The 17214-nt window shown below is 46.5% G+C and overlaps 1 protein-coding gene across 4 annotated transcripts in view; it reads left to right on the top strand.

The window, feature by feature from the left end:
- The window catches only part of CEP170 (centrosomal protein 170), a 155110-nt gene that overhangs the window by 116537 nt on the left and 21359 nt on the right, over positions 1-17214 (top strand). For all 4 annotated transcript variants that reach the window (XM_040350988.1, XM_040350990.1, XM_040350989.1 and 1 more), the window contains exon 14: positions 7496-7660. In XM_040350988.1, the coding sequence (XP_040206922.1) occupies positions 7496-7660 (165 nt within the window). The remainder of the gene's footprint in view (positions 1-7495; positions 7661-17214) is intronic.

Consider the following 17214-nt stretch of genomic DNA (forward strand, 5'->3'; position numbering starts at 1 on the left):
GTCCCTTCCGCAGGGGAATGGGAAGACCTCTTGGACAAGGACCAAGTAGGTTCAGGGATCGAGGATCCGGGTACGGAGGAGTCTGGCGCAGCCTCCCAAGGGGAGAGCTGGTGGGTTCAAGTTTTAACAGACTTGGTCCATAGGACGTTCAACTTGCCAGTACCAGATCTCCAAGTATCAACGGTCTCAGCTTTGGGCTCACTAAGAGCGCCTCAAACCAATGCGGTTTTTCCGATCCATCCTCTATTAGAGGAAGTTATGTTCCAAGATTGGGCCAAGCCAGATAGAATCTTTGTACCACCAAAAAGATTCTCTGCCTTATATCCTATGGAAGAGAAATTTTCCAAGAGATGGGCAGCCCCGGCTGTAGACGCAGCCATCTCATGTGTTAACAAATCTTTAACATGCCCTGTAGAAAACATACAGGTGTTCAAGGATCCGGTTGATAAACGCTTGGAAACGCTACTTAAAACCTCCTTCACTGCTGCAAGGGCAGTAGTGCAGCCAGCTGTGGCTGCAATTGGGGTTGCACAAGCATTATCGGATCAAGCTAAGCAGATGCTTAAACTTATTCCTGCCCAGCAGGCAGAAGAATTTTCGGACGTCCCTAGGGCCATACGCTTCACGGTAGATGCGATTAAGGATTCGATCCAGCAAGCGTCACGTTTATCGTTATCCCTTATCCATATGAGAAGACTCTTATGGTTAAAGAGCTGGGAGGCAGAGCCCCCATGCAAGAAACTCCTGGTAGGGTTCCCCTTCCATGGAGGACGACTCTTCGGAGAAGACCTGGACAAATACATCCAGACCATTTCAAGCGGAAAAAGTACTCTTTTGCCCACCAAAAAGAAGTTTCGGGGGCCTGCGTTTAAACTACAGTACTCCCCTGGGCAGGGGCCCTCCAATACCAAACAGTATCGACGGCCTCCTGCAAGATCAAATTTTAACAAGTCGCAGGGACAGGCCGGCGCAGGCAAGAAGCAGTGGTTTCGCAAGCCAGCAAAGCCAGCCCCCAAGCCGGCCTTATGAAGGGGCGCCCCCACCCTCGAAGGTGGGGGGAAGACTGCGTCTCTTTGCAGAGGTTTGGGAGGCCAGCATTCCCGACAGATGGGTACGGTCCTCCGTGGCTACAGGCTACAAACTAGACTTCCTAAAGTTTCCTCCTCCTCATTTTCAGGAGTCAAGAGTACCAAACGATCCGAAGAAGGGAGCCGCATTAATAACGGCATTAAATCATCTACTCTCTCAGGAGGTAATAGTAGAGGTACCAGTCCAAGAACAGGGGCTAGGTTTCTACTCCAACCTATTCATCATCCCAAAGCCCAACGGCGATGTCAGGCCAATTTTGGACTTAAAAATGGTGAATGCATACCTAAAGGTCCGCTCATTTCGGATGGAATCCGTGCGGTCAGCAGTTGCCGCACTTCAGAAGGACAATTTTATGGCATCCATAGACATAAAGGATGCTTACCTTCATGTTCCAGTTTACCAGCCACATCAAAGATTTCTACGCTTCTCGGTGGCTCTACGTCATTTCCAATTCATGGCGCTTCCCTTCGGGTTGGCTACGGCCCCCCGGGTGTTCACGAAGGTCCTAGCTCCAATCCTAGCCAATCTAAGGATTCAAGGGGTCACGATCCTAGCATACCTGGACGACCTCCTAGTCATAGATCACTCGTCTCCTGGCTTGGAACGAGCAGTGGCCCTCACAGTTCAGTACCTCGAGAGGTTCGGCTGGGTCCTAAATCGAGAAAAATCAGCATTCCAGCCCACAAGGCAGTTGGAATATCTCGGCATGAGATTAGACACAGAACAACAGAGGGTGTTTCTGCCTCTGATAAAAGTCAAAGCCATCAAGGAATCAATCCTACTGGTTCTAAGCAAGAAGGAACCAACTGTTCGCCTATGTATGCGGTTACTAGGCAAGATGGTGGCCACATTCGAGGCGGTACCGTACGCCCAGAGCCACACTCGCATCCTGCAGGCAGCCATCCTGTCAGCATGGAGCAGGAGGCCACAGGCCTTAGATATCCCTTTGCCGCTCTCATCAAGAGTCCGACAAAGTCTGTGTTGGTGGTTAGACCCTCAGAATCTACTGAAGGTGAAGTCTTTCAGCCCAGTGGCTTGGAAGATAGTAACCACAGACGCCAGCCTAACAGGCTGGGGAGCAATTTTGGATGGTTGCACTCGCCAAGGCACTTGGGCAAAGCCAGAGAAGCAGTTGCCCATCAACATCTTGGAGCTCAGAGCTGCTCGACTAGCCCTCAGGGCTTGGACGTCCAAGTTGCAGGGGTTCCCGGTGAGAATTCAATCGGACAATGCCACGGCAGTGGCATACATAAATCACCAAGGGGGAACCAAGAGTCAAGCCGCTCAGAGAGAGGTGAGCTTGATTCTCCTATGGGCAGAAGCTCATGTGCCCTGCATATCGGCAATATTCATTCCAGGAGTGGACAACCTTCAGGCGGACTTTTTAAGTCGCCAGACTCTGTTGCCGGGGGAATGGTCTCTACATCCACAGGTCTTTCAGACACTCTGCCAGAGATGGGGAGTGCCGGACGTGGACGTCATGGCATCAAGACTCAACAAGAAGCTAGACAGGTTCATATCCCGCTCAAGGGATCCGATGGCCTGCGGAACCGATGCGCTGGTTTGCCCTTGGCATCAGTTCAAACTACTTTATGCTTTTCCCCCGCTCCAGTTACTACCCCGCCTACTACGCAGGATCAGGGTGGAGCACATACCAGTCATCCTGGTAGCTCCATCATGGCCCAGAAGGGCATGGTATTCACTAATCCTAAAGATGGTAGTGGGAGACCCTTGGACTCTTCCTCTACGGCCAGACCTGCTATCGCAAGGTCCGATCCTCCACCCTGCCTTACGGCATCTAAATTTGACGGCCTGGAAGCTGAATCCCTGATTCTCAGGGGTAGAGGTCTGTCTCAGAAAGTAATCTCTACCCTAATCAGAGCCAGGAAACCGGTCTCTAGGGTGATTTATTACAGGGTCTGGAAGGCCTATGTAGGCTGGTGTGAGTCCAAGCGATGGCTTTCTCGCAAGTTTACCATCGATAGAGTATTAAGTTTTCTCCAGCTAGGAGTGGATAAAGGACTGGCATTAAGCACAATCAAAGGACAGATTTCAGCTTTGTCAGTGTGGTTTCAGCGGCCGCTGGCCACCCACTCGCTAGTTAAGACCTTCCTTCAAGGGGTCTTGCGTATTAATCCTCCAGTTAAATCCCCGCTTTGTCCGTGGGATTTAAATCTTGTTCTGTCAAGTTTACAGAAACAACCTTTTGAGCCGTTGGCTGAAATTCCTTTGGTTTTACTGACAAGGAAGTTAGTATTTTTGGTTGCCATGGTTTCCGCCAGGAGAGTATCGGAACTGGCAGCCTTATCCTGTAAGGAACCATATCTTATTTTTCATAAGGACAAGGTCGTTCTCCGCCCTCATCCTTCCTTCCTACCGAAGGTTATATCCAGTTTTCATCTAAACCAGGATTTGGTATTACCATCCTTCTTTCCTAAACCTACTTCCAGAAAGGAAGGGTTGCTGCATACCTTGGATATTGTCAGGGCCATGAAGGCCTATCTTAAAGCTACAGAGAAGATCCGGAAAACAGATGTGTTGTTCATTTTACCGGATGGGCCCAAGAAGGGGCAGGCAGCTGCAAAATCCACCATCTCGAGGTGGATTAAACAGTTAATCACTCAGGCCTACGGCTTGAAAGGGTTGCCTCCTCCGTTATCATTAAAGGCTCATTCTACTAGGGCCATGGGCGCCTCCTGGGCAGCACACCACCAGATCTCTATGGCTCAAGTTTGCAAAGCGGCAACCTGGTCTTCTGTCCACACGTTTACAAAATTCTACCAGTTGGACGTAAGAAGGAATACTGATACAGCCTTTGGGCAGGCAGTGCTGCAGGCTGCAGTTTGAGACCCTCGGATTCCGGGGGGCTCCCTTTTGAGTTAAATTTAAAATTTAAAATTATTTTTTCTCAAATAAGTTGGATTTATTATGATTTGAGTATATCTCTAAATTAAATCCTTTTGTCTTAGGAAGATGTTCTCCCTCCCCTCATTGTAAGCATTGCTTTGGGACATCCCATATAGTAATGAATATGCCACTCTGTGTCCCGTGATGTACGATAAAGAAAAATAGATTTTTAATACAGCTTACCTGTAAAATCTTTTTCTTGGAGTACATCACGGGACACAGAGCTCCCACCCCTCTTTTGGGGACCATTTTGGGAGGCATACTGCTTGCTACAAAACTGAGGTACTCCTCCTATGGGAGGGGGTTATATAGGGAGGGGCACTTCCTGTTTTTTGAGATTGCCAGTGTCCATCACCTGAAGGTACTCCATATAACCCATATAGTAATGAATATGCCGCTCTGTGTCCCGTGATGTACTCCAAGAAAAAGATTTTACAGGTAAGCTGTATTAAAAATCTCTTTTTTGGTCCTACATTGATCCTACTTCAGGCCCATTGAATATCATTGAAGTCGGACCAAAGTAGTATGCTGTTCATGAAAGTAGGATGGATGTAGGACCAATGTAGGATAAATGTAGGACCGATGTAGCAGAGCAAAGTAGGATGAAAGTAGTGTAGTAGTGTGAACCCAGCCTAATTCAACAATCTGAGGTTAGAAGCTGATTGGCTGCCATGCACAGCTGCACCAGTTTCTGTGTGCACCAGTTTTAGAAAATCTCTCCCATAGTTTTGCAGTTATGTATGCATGCATTCGTTTTATCTTACAATTTCAAAGTGTTTGCATTATAAATAAAAAAAAAAAAAATAACCTCAATTCTGCTATAATGATCGGGACATTCAGAATACACTGTGCTAGGCTCACCCACCAGCAGCACTGGACCTGCTACCAGGCTGTGTTACTTTACAAGCATCCAGTGAGAGGATCCTGGAACAGATTGAAAATAGATTAGAAGCAGCAATCTGATCCATCTGCTGATAGGAACAAATGTGTTTTTATGACTTCCATAGAGGCGAATACAAGCAGGTAAAACGCATTTTAATTATTACTTGCACTGCTGATTGTTGAAGTTTTATTTTTGCCTGGACTTTAGCTTTAATGTGATGTAGCCAATCCACTGTGTTTTTAATGCTTGTTTAATTGTGTTTGAGATCTAAACATTACACTTCAAAATCAAGTGAATGCTATTAATGTTTGATATTAACACTTACATATAAGATTAATGCCATTTTAGCATCACTTTGGGTTTCACACTCTTGTCCACTGGAGCACAAATCCAGTCTCTAAGGGTAGAATCGCCACATATTTTCACGATTTCTAGTGAGAGATGAATAAAAAAGTGCACTTGTGCCAAGACTATGGACATTAAGATACTTCTAAATGTATAACATGCAGTAAATAAACTTTGAAACAAGCCATTCCCAACCTCTCTAGCTGCTTGAAATGTGAAGTAATTAATTCATAATCCCCTTACTACCCCAGTGCTGTAAAAAAACAAACAACAAAAATAAAAAAAATTGCTGCACGCTGATGCCCTTTACTAGTGTAATACCAGTTTTAATATAATACATATAGGACTCCAAACATATAGTCTAGCCCGGAGGTCAGCAACCTGTAGATCGGGACAGGTGACTGGTAGATCGCGGTCTGGGCTTGCTGACCCACCATTCCAGCGCATCAAACAGAGTACAATGCAGAGGGACTACTTGTAAAGTTTGAGGTGTAGTAGGGAGCAAGAGCCGCACAAGCCGATGCCGCCTCTAGTGCTGGCTCCTTTCCCAAGCGGAGTAATACCAACTGCACTCCACCTCTTATTCTGGCTAGTGGTCTCCAGAGTGGTGCCAGCAGCAGGAAAGAAGAGATCTTCTGGACAGTGTGACGCAATACACCGGGCATATTAGTATAAGGCTGCTTTCACACTGATGTACTGCCACTTACCCATGCTGCTGGTGCAGTGTACCTGCAGCTTTCCTGCGGGTTTGCTGCTCTTAGCCATAGACTTCCATTATATCCAGCATTATATCCTGTTTTACCCCCCCCAACTTTGTGTTAATGAGCTCTAATGCCATGTACACACGATCAGTCCATCCGATGAGAACAGACCGATGGACCGCTTTCATCGGTTAACCGATGAAGCTGACTGATGGTCCGTCGCGCCTACACACCATCGGTTATAAAAAATTATCGTGTCAGAACGCGGTGACGTAAAACACGACGACGTGCTAAAAAAACGAAGTTCAATGCTTCCAAGCATGCGTCGACTTGATTCTGAGCATGCATGGATTTTTAACCGATGGTTGTGCCTACTAACGACCGTTTTTTTCCCATCGGTTAGGAATCCATCGGTTAAATTTAAAGCAAGTTGCCTTTTTTTAACCGATGGTTAAATAACCTATGGGGCCCACACACGATCGGTTTTGACCGATGAAACCGCTCCATCAGACCGTTGTCCTCTGTTTAACCTATCGTGTGTACGAGACCTAAGGGTGCCGCTGCCAAATGCAATGAAGGGCTCAGTCATTCTAGAAGGAGGCACTGTTGCTCCTCTGAAAAACAACCCATGTGTGCTGACTGATTAAAAAAAAGGTTTGCCATACAATGCACATGATTGCGATGCAGTAATACGGCAGTTAGAAGTTTAAATCGGGTCTGAGGAGGCGACACTGTGCCTGGTGACTTCTCCCATGTTGTTGAGGTATATCTCCACCTCTTTAAGGTTGCCTACCCTTGGTCTAGCCTGTCCACCCCCAACAGGTTTCACCCTACTAAGGGCCTAATCACTGAGGGCTGCAGAAAACACACACAGGGCTTCTAGTGGGCCTGTTGAATTCCTGGGATCAAGTTGTCTATTGGATAGCACAGATCACAGGCAAAATGCACAGAGCAGAATTGCTTTGTGACTTAAGTCCACTGTCATGGCCACTCTCACACAACCGCTGATCACTGAAGCAGATTGCTCTGCCAGAGAAAGCTCTGCCAAGCTTCTTCACCAGTAAAGTAAATCTTTATTATTATTATAAATTATTAAGCTTATTCTAGACAGTGGGAACCATAGACGTCAGATCATAGCTTTACCTACTGTTTCCCTATAGAATACATTGTGCTCTAAATTTATGAGGAAAGACCATTTCATATGCATTATAATAGAAGACTTTTTTCCCCTTTGTATAGTAAAAAACCTGGCCTTCCTTCACCTTTTCTATCATGTTTAAAAAAATTGTCAGTCTAGAAGAGATTCAGAAGGTCTTATTTACTGTTGCATATATTTGGGTGTATTCCATGAAAACGGGCAATTCTTTCCGATTCTTTCCTCAGTGACTGGTTTATATCTATGTGCTGCAGTTTATTGTGTTTTTCAAAGATACATTGCGTCATTCACACCTACGTGCATGCATTATCGTGTGTATTGTAACACACAGAAACCGATGTGACCAATCTAGTTCAGGAATGATTTGTTAGAAAGCATCAATAATTCATTTGTTTACCTTTCCCTTACGGACAGCTAGTGGACCGTGTATTTGATGAAAGCCTTAACTTCCGAAAGATTCCTCCATCAAATTCATCCAGATCAGAAGCAAGCTTGCGAGCAAGTGAAGCCAAAGCCCAGCCTAAAGAGATCTCGGAACCTCCACTTATCACTAGAAGAAAAACATGGAGTAGAGATGAAGTAAGTTCAAATATCAAAAAATCCCAAAGACCTTCCAATTTAAACTTCTTTTTTTAGTGACATTTTCAGCATCTTTTACTTTTCTACAATTTTTCTTTTCAGTTAGCGGATTAATCTTGCATGTTCAGGCAGGTGCTAAATGTATAGTATGTGTTTAGAGATTTTAGATGGCAGTCAGATGTTTAGTAAAAATGTGGTCACAGGAAGGGCTTTTCTCTGCCTTATATTAATCACTTGCTTACTGGGCACATATTACCCCTTCCTGCCCAGGCGAAATTTCAGCTTTCGGGAATGCGTCGCTTTAACTGACAATTGCGCAGTCGTGGCTCCCAAACAAAATTTACATCCTTTTTTTTCCCCCCAATAGAACTTTCTTTTGGTGGTATTTGATCACCTCTGCGGTTTTTATTGTTTGCACTATAAACAAAAAAAGAGCGACAATTTTGAAAAAAACACAATATTTTTTTGCTTTTTGCTATAATAAATATCCCAATTAAAAAAAAAAAATTCTCAGTTTAGGCCGATACGTATTCTTCTACATATTTTTGGTAAATAAAAAAATCGCAATAAGCGTATAGTGATTGGTTTGCACAAAAGTTATAGCGCCTACAAAATAGGGGACATTATGAAATTTTTTATTATCATTTTTTTTTACTAGTCATGGCGGCGTTCTGCAAATTTTATTGTGACTGTGACATTATGGCGGACACTTTTGACACATTTTTGGGACCATTTACATTTATACAGCGATCAGTGCTATAAATATACACTGATTACTGTATAAATGTGACTGGCAGGGAAGGGGTTAAAGCGGGGGTTCACCCAAAAATCAACTTTCTGCCATTAGATCCAGCATACTGCTGACATCTGCAGTATGCTGTTTTTTTTTCTTTTTTTTTGTACTTATCGTTTTATCAGCCTTTGTTATCCGGCTCCGAGCGGGGATTCCTTCCGGGTATAGGCGTTACTAAGCCAAGCGGAGTTGATTGACGGGCTGCTAAAGCGCGTCACGCCTTCCGAAAATACTCAAAGTGACACTCGAGTGTTTACGGCGCCTGCGCAGTCAGCTCTACACGGCAGGCGCAGGCGCTGTAAACACCCGAGTGTGACTTTGGGTATTTTCGGAAGGCGTGACGCGCTTTAGCAGCCCGTCAATCATATCCGCTTGGCTTAGGAGCGCCTATTCCCCACAGAAATCCCCGCTCGGAGCCGGATAACAACGGCTGATAAAACGATAAGTACAAAAAAAAAAAAACAGCATACTGCAGATGTCAGCAGTATACTGGATCTAATGGCAGAAAGTTCTTTTTTGGGTGAACCTCCGCTTTAACACTAGGGGGCGAGGAAGTGGCTAAATGCACGAGCCCCCCCTGGTGGCCGGAGGAGCCGAGGATGTCAATAGACGTACTCCCGGCATTGTAGAACCACCTTGTGGCCGTCATTTTACAATGGCCGGGGCTCCTAGTGGTTAAAGCTGATTTCCAGGTTTCCTGTCACTTTAAATAGTTTTAAGCTAGTCCAAACCAACTATTTCCTTCATTAATACTTAAACAAAATTATAGATCCGGCAACTCCAAAGTCCATGCGAGTTACTTTATATGTTACCCGATAGTAAGTATAAAACAGGGGCTTGGGATATCTTGGTTTGTCGGTCCATATTGCCCCCCAATACTGCAATCTCTGTAAAACGTCTGTAGTAAAGTACTCACTCGTTTAGCAATCAACCATATCTGATGCAGGAAAAAAAACAATATATCCCAAGCCCCAGTTTTATACGCACTATCATGTAACAAAGTAACTTGCATGAACTTTCGAGTTTCCGGCTTTATCATTTAGTTTAAATATTACCAATAATTGATGGTCGGAGGACATCTGAGCCAGAGCACCTGTTTGTGGATTCTACTTCAAGCTTGCATACTGGTTCCACTGTTTTGACCTCTGCCTCTGTTTCCTATTTGCTTCACTAAGTGCTGCATTGGCTCTAAGTGCTGTATGAACTGTATGTAGCTTCAGCTACTTATAGTACACAGTGCTGGGTTCCGGCTATGAGACAAAGGCTCCCTGTCTCACACTTGTGAGTGGTGCTCAGCCATTCAGATGCAGCTTTATATTATCTGAGTGAATACAAACTTCCTCTGATTGGCTGAGGTGGAGAGGCTGGCCGACTTGGCCAATCATAGGAAGCTTTGTGTTCATTCACAGAATTCAAAGCTGCTCTGATTGTTTGTATTCCTTCACAAAATACAAAGCTGCTCTGATTGTTTGTATTCCTTCACAGAATACAAAGCTGCCTCTGAATGGCTGGGCACTGCTTATACCAGGAAGTCTGTCTCACAGCCAGAACCCAGCACTGTGTACTGTTTATAGTTGAAACTACCTAATGTTCATGCAGAACTTAGTGAAGGAAATAGTTGGTTTGACCAGCTTGGTCTAAACAAACTATTTAAAGTGACAGGAATCCTGCAGATCATCTTCCACATTAACATGTGTATCTCCCCCCCCCCCCCCTCTTATCCTTGTGTGGCAAAACTGTAGGCTAAGAAACACAAAATTGTGACCAGAGAAAAGCCTTTCTTGCCCCCAACAGTGATGAGCCCAATGTGTTTGCGGGAGTGTGGCAGGTTTAGGTTCATGTTTGCCCTTGCTACTATATTAGGCTAGGTTTGTGAAGTTAGCTCATGTAGTCTATAGAACATTGTCTAAAGCTGCCATCCATTGAATAATTTCTGCTATCCCAAGGTACAGCTCCAATACACAACACACTCCGTCATAATGATAAAGTGACTTATTTTAGGTAATAGCAGTAGGATTGAATAACGTTTAGTGTGTTAGAGTACCACATAACTTAACTTGTAGTTGCACTTTTACTCAGTACCATTATTGCTTGCTATAGTATCTAATCTATATATGGCCCCTGGTACTGTTTTAAAATGGCATTGCAGTTGCTGCAACACTATTTTTAAACAGCATCTTATTTCAGTGGCTATATCTGGGGCTAGCAGATTCAGTTCTGAGAGTTCTGCTTGTCAGTGAGTACCTGTGATCCAGTGCACAGACCAAGAGCTGCATTGATCATCTCTTGGGATCCTAATCCTAATCCTACTAGAATGCTCTGTAAAGTGCTCCGTAAAGCCTTGTACACACGCACGGTTTTCTCGGCATGAAAACTGCTGGCAGAGCTTTCTTGCGGAGTAAACCTTGCGTGTGTATGAGGCTTTGAGGTTTCTCGTCAAGAAAACTGCCCAGAATCTAGACGAAAAAAATAGGGAACCTGCTCTCTATTTTCTTGTTGTGATTCTCGGCAGTGTTTTCCTGCCGAGAAACCCGAGCGTATGTATACTTACCGGTCTCCATGGAAACCCACGCATGCTCGAAATGACTTTGACGCATTTGCGCGGTAGCTTCCAAGGCATAGGTAGGGTGAAGCAAGATGGCGGCGACGGCATCGAATGTGACGAGCGCATAGTCGATGACGTCACCGCGTTCGTGCCATTCAAAAGAACGGCGGTTCTTTTGAATCGTACGTGTGTACACTCGGCCGGCAAGAAAATCTTGCCAGGAATCTCGTCCGGAACATCATCTTTCACGTTATTCAAGAAAATTGGGCTAACTTTACTATTTAGTTTTTCTTCATTCATTGAAGTGTATTTATTCCCCAAAAATTACTTTTGAAAGACCACTGCCCAAATACAGTGTGCCATAAAATATGCCATTTTATTCCCCAGGGTCTCTGCTAAATATATATATATATATATATATATATATATATATAGTTTGGGGGTTCTAAGTAATTTTCTAGCAAAAAAATATGGATTTTAACTTGTAAGCAACAAGTGTCAGAAAAAGGCTTAGTCTCTAAGTGGTTAAACTGACCTCATTTGCAGACCAAAGTTCATGCCTTTGATCTAAAAGAACCAAATGATACACGGTTTGTTTTTATCTCTCAGTACTGAGCAATGTTGTGATAAACTTTGCCAGCTGCTGTTTTTTTTGAACGGCTCTGCACTTGTTACATGAATCGTGGATATTCTGGATTAAGATAGTGAGGGAGGTTTAATCGAGATCGCTTTTTTTTTTACGATTTGTCAGCTCTGCAATGACCCAGTGCCACTGGAAGCCATTCATTCCCATGCCATCACACTACCTCCACCATGTTTTTTTTTTTTTTTTTTTTATAAACAGGGAAAAAGGGGGATCCATGGGAACCCCCGCGGCATTACAGTCATCTGCAAGATAGGTAGGATATAACAAGACATCAAAGGCAGAACATAACATTAAAGACGGGGCAGTGTATACATTACAGAGCAACATTATCTGTCACAACAACGAGATCATTTATCCAACCATCTATCTAGGGACATAATTGCTTGCCGCACGGCGTCATGGTCACCTCTTCCATTTTTTCCCTTCGTCTGCGTGTGGTGCTCGACACGCACCTCCGATGTCTTACCAACTGCCAGGGTCCCATGGTCCCTTCTCCCATACTTTCCATATTTGCGTAGAGAATAGGGGTAGAAAGAGAAAGATGGAAACTGTCAGGGAACCAACCGTGGAAGAGCTGTCAGACGTGCTCTTCACGGACCAGCAAGCGCAGTGCGCATGCGCGCGCAAACGCGCGCAATGCGCATGCGCGCGCAAACGGGCAACAACTCTGCAAATCCTGTATTCTTCACTGCGCACGCGTGTGCGCCAGTACGCACGCAATGCGGGCGGGACTCCTGGCGTCAGTGCCCTATTTAAAGACTTGCTGCAGCAGTTACCAACTGCTGCATGATCGTCAGCCCCTACTGATAAGAAGGGCATCCAAAGGTTCATCGGGTTTGCAAACTTCTATAGGAGGTTTATTAAAGACTTTTCTGGCATCATTGCCCCCATTACCCAGCAGACCCGCCAGCATACCCGTTTTCAGTGGACCCAGGAGGCCCAGGAGGCTTTTAGTAAACTAAAGACTCTGTTCACCTCAGCTCCCATCTTACGACACCCGGATCCAACGCTACCTTATGTCCTCGAGGTCGACGCATCAGAGGTTGCCGTAGGGGCCGTCCTGTCTCAACGACAGGGCCCTAAAGCTTTGTTACACCCAATAGCCTTTTTCTCCCGAAAATTGAGCCAGCCGGAAAAGAACTTTCTTTCTCGTACATCACGGGACACAGAGCGGCATATTCATTACTATGTGGGTTATATGGAGTACCTTCAGGTGATGGACACTGGCAATCTCAAACAGGAAGTGCCCCTCCCTATATAACCCCCTCCCATAGGAGGAGTACCTCAGTTTTTTCGCCAGTGTCTTAGGTGTTGGTCACGGAATAGCTTGCCTCCATATCCTTAGGATTTTGGCAGGCTAACCGGATCTGTCCAGAGTGCCTCAGTGCCGAAGTGGACAGTACCCGGGCCCCAAAATCCATGGGGTTTTGCCTATAATGCCCTCTCTGGAGGGCTGGACCCCGGGCCCAGGACTTGGTGCTTTTTTCCAAAGCCAAAAGTATCCTGCTTGCCGGGGTGCTATATAGGTCCAGGACAGCGGTTCCTTCTAGGACCCCAGTGCCTGATGGTCTACTACACTACCCACGGAGATGGGAGAAGATTGGACTGTGTTTGCTTGCAAACGTCCTGCGGCATGGAGCAGGTAAGTGGGGAGCCTGCGGAACTTGGTTCGACAGCGGGCTCCCCAGGGGTGATCAAAAGGGGGGGTAGCCTAAGTATGCTCTGCATAGGCACCTTGGTCACTATGTCTGTGTGTAGACAGGATGGTCTGATTTCTCCCCCCCATCTCTGGTTCCCCTGTCCAAGTAAGTCTTTGCTGGCCACCTGCTGCCCTGCTGGTCAGATAGGGTCATCTTTGAATCTCTTCTGGGCAAAGAACTGAGCCCTTAAGAGTCTCTGTTAGCTGCCTACCTGTCCGGGGGTTCAAATTTGCCGCCCTGCAGCCGACGGCTCGATCCTCTCTCCCTGCCTCTGTAGCGCCTGGCGCGCGTCTCCATGTGTCTCTCTCCTTCCTGACAGGCGCGCGCGCGTGCGCGGGCACGCCAAAATAGACGGTTTCGCGCCGTTCGGGAGGAGGGGGCGGAGAGAGCGCAGGAAGAGGCGTGCCTTCGCGTCTGTTAAGAACAGACAGGCTGCATTCATGGCTCAGTCTGAGCTGATGCTGGAGGAGAGGGGACGCAGAGCGGCACTCCGGTGACCCCCGGTGGCAGGAAAGGGGTAGTACATCCTAGGCTTGGCCTATTTTCTTTCTACAGCCAAAAATTCCCCTTTGCAGCAGGTTGGAGGCCGCAAAGGATATCTGGTGGGGCCGTATGTTTTAAAAAAAAAAAAAAAAGAATATATATATATATACACATTTTATTTAAAGGAACATAATATCATAGTAAAAAAAAAAAAAAAAAGAGATTTTTTTTTCCTTTGTTTTTTGAATAAACATACTCGGCCTCACCAGGGGTTTTTGGACACTAGTAATCCTGCTGTTCCCTAAACCTCTTAACTATTCCTAGCTGCAAACAGTCAGTTGTTGCATGCAGGGGTACCTCGGTATTGTACTATGGCTCCCAAAGGCTCAGGATCAAAAGGGGCAAAAAGTGCCAAAAAACAAAAGGGCTCCCCCTCGGATTCTGAGGACATGAGTCAGGCTATGCCGGTACTCTCCCCACCTAGTAGCCAAGTTGTGGCCGCCTTGGTTGAGCCAATAGGGGGGTCTGGTGCGGCGGCTGGCCCAGATCCACCCAACCCTGTGTTTGTCACAGAGGAAATGCTAGCTGCCTCTTTGGGTGGGCTAGAGGAAAGATTGGCGGCTATGTTCGCTAAGTCTTTACCAGGCAAGAAACGGACTAGATCCCCTTCGCCTAAATTTGTATCCTCAGATGCTGAAATTCTCTCGCCGGAGGAATTAGAGTTTCAGGAGGACCTACTGGACGAGAATCCAGAGGGTTCAGAAATTGAGGAATCTACTGTTGAAGAACCATTCTCAGCCTCCCAAGCGGAGAGTCTGTGGGTCCAGTCTTTGACAGATATGGTTCACTCAGCATTTAAGTTGCCTTTACCGGAGCGCCGGGGTCCGGTAGTTTCCTCTTTGGGCTCCTTAAGGGCGCCTTTGAACAACGCAGTTTTTCCGGTCCATCCTCTTTTGGAGGAATTAATTTTCCAGGATTGGGTACGACCAGACAGAATTTTTCTGCCGCCTAAAAAATTTTCTGTTATCTACCCGTTGGAAGAGAAGTTTGCCAAAAGATGGGCGCTCCCAGCTGTGGATGCTGCCATCTCATGTGTGAATAAATCACTAACTTGCCCGGTAGAAAACATTCAAATGTTTAAGGACCCGGTTGATAAACGTTTGGAGACTCTTTTAAAAGCTTCCTTTGCTACAGCAGGGGCAGTGGTACAGCCAGCAGTTGCTGCTATCGGAATCTGTCAAGCTTTAAAGGACCAGACTAAACAGATGCTTAAGGACATCCCTGCCCAGCAGGCAGAGGAGCTATCTGATATACCCAGAGCTCTATGCTTTGCGGTGGATGCTATAAAGGACTCTATTCAGCAAGCGTCTCGTTTATCACTATTTTTAGTGCATATGAGAAGACTCTTATGGTTAAAAAACTGGGCGGCCGAGCCCCCGTGCAAAAAGCTTTTGGCAGGTTTTCCCTTCCATGGAGGGCGACTCTTCGGAGAAGATCTGGATAAATACATTCAGACTATTTCGAGTGGTAAGAGTACGCTTTTACCAGTCAAAAAGAAGTTTCGGGGGCCTACATGTAAAAGGCAGCTTTCCCCGGCTTCGGGGCCCTCAAATTCCAGGCAGTACCGACGGCCTCCTGTACGATCAAACTTTAACAGCAAATCGCAGGGACAGGCCTCTGGCGGCAAGAAACCTTGGTATCGCAAACCAGCTAAGCCAGCCCCTAAGTCTGCCTTATGAAGAGGCGCCCCCACCCATGAGGGTGGGGGGAAGGCTTCACCTCTTTGCAGAGGTTTGGGAAGCCAACATCCCCGACGAATGGGTCCGGTCTACTGTGGCCGCAGGTTACAGACTAGAGTTTCTAAAAATCCCTCCTCCTCATTACCAGGAGTCAAGAGTACCAGGCGACCCTGTGAAAAAAGCCGCATTGATAGCGGCATTGAATCATCTGCTATGCCAAAAAGTGATAGTAGAAGTACCAGTCCGGGAACAGGGATTGGGGTTCTACTCCAACCTGTTTATCATCCCAAAGCCCAACGGCGATGTCAGGCCAATTTTGGACTTAAAGGGAGTGAATGCGTACCTAAAGGTCCGCTCATTCCGGATGGAAACTATTCGGTCAGCTGTCGCCGTGCTCCAGAAGGACGACTTTATGGCGTCCATAGACATAAAGGATGCTTACCTTCATGTGCCAATTTTTCAGCCACATCAAGTATTTCTACGCTTCTCGGTGGCTCAACGTCATTTCCAATTTATGGCGCTCCCTTTCGGGTTGGCTACGGCCCCCCGGGTATTCACGAAGGTCCTAGCCCCAATCCTAGCCAATCTAAGGACCCAAGGAGTCACGGTCTTGGCTTACCTGGACGACCTCTTGGTTGTAGACCACTCGTCTCCTGGCCTGGAGCGAGCAGTGGCCCTCACAGTTCAGTACCTCGAAAGGTTCGGCTGGGTGCTAAATCGAGACAAGTCAGCATTCCTGCCCACAAGGCAGCTGGAATATCTCGGCATGAGATTGGATACAGAACAACAAAAGGTGTTCCTACCCCTATTAAAGGTCAAGGCCATCAAAGAGCTAATACAAATGGTTCTAAGAAAGAAAAGGCCAACTGTTCGCCTATGTATGCGACTACTAGGCAAGATGGTGGCCACATTCGAGGCGGTTCCGTACGCTCAGAGCCACACTCGCATCCTGCAGGCAGCCATCCTGTCAGCATGGAGCAAGAGGCCTCAGGCCTTAGAAATTCCTTTGCCACTCTCACCAAGAGTGCGGCAAAGTCTATCTTGGTGGTTAAACCCTCAGAATCTCCTGAAGGGAAAGACTTTCAGTCCTGTGACCTGGAAAATAGTAACCACAGACGCCAGCCTGTTTGGCTGGGGAGCAATGTTGGAGGGTTGCACTCGCCAGGGCACTTGGGCAGCAGCAGAGAAGCAGTTGCCCATCAATATCTTGGAGCTCAGAGCTGCTCGACTAGCCCTCAAGGCTTGGACGTCCAAACTGCAGGGGTTCCCGGTGAGAATACAATCGGACAATGCCACGGCGGTGGCATACATAAATCACCAAGGGGGAACCAAGAGTCAAGCCGCTCAGAGAGAAGTGAGCTTGATTTTCTTGTGGGCAGAAGCCCATGTGCCCTGCATATCGGCTATATTCATTCCCGGAGTGGACAACCTACAGGCGGACTTCTTAAGTCGCCAGACTCTGTTGCCGGGGGAGTGGTCTCTGCATCCACAGGTCTTTCAGACACTCTGCCAGAAATGGGGAGTGCCGGACGTGGATATCATGGCATCGAGACTGAACAAGAAGCTAGACAGGTTCATGTCCCGCACAAGGGATCCCAGGGCCTGCGGAACCGATGCGTTAGTTTGCCCTTGGCATCAGTTCAAACTT

The sequence above is a fragment of the Rana temporaria genome, chromosome 4 (genome assembly GCF_905171775.1).
Source record: "Rana temporaria chromosome 4, aRanTem1.1, whole genome shotgun sequence".
NCBI lineage: Eukaryota > Metazoa > Chordata > Amphibia > Anura > Ranidae > Rana > Rana temporaria.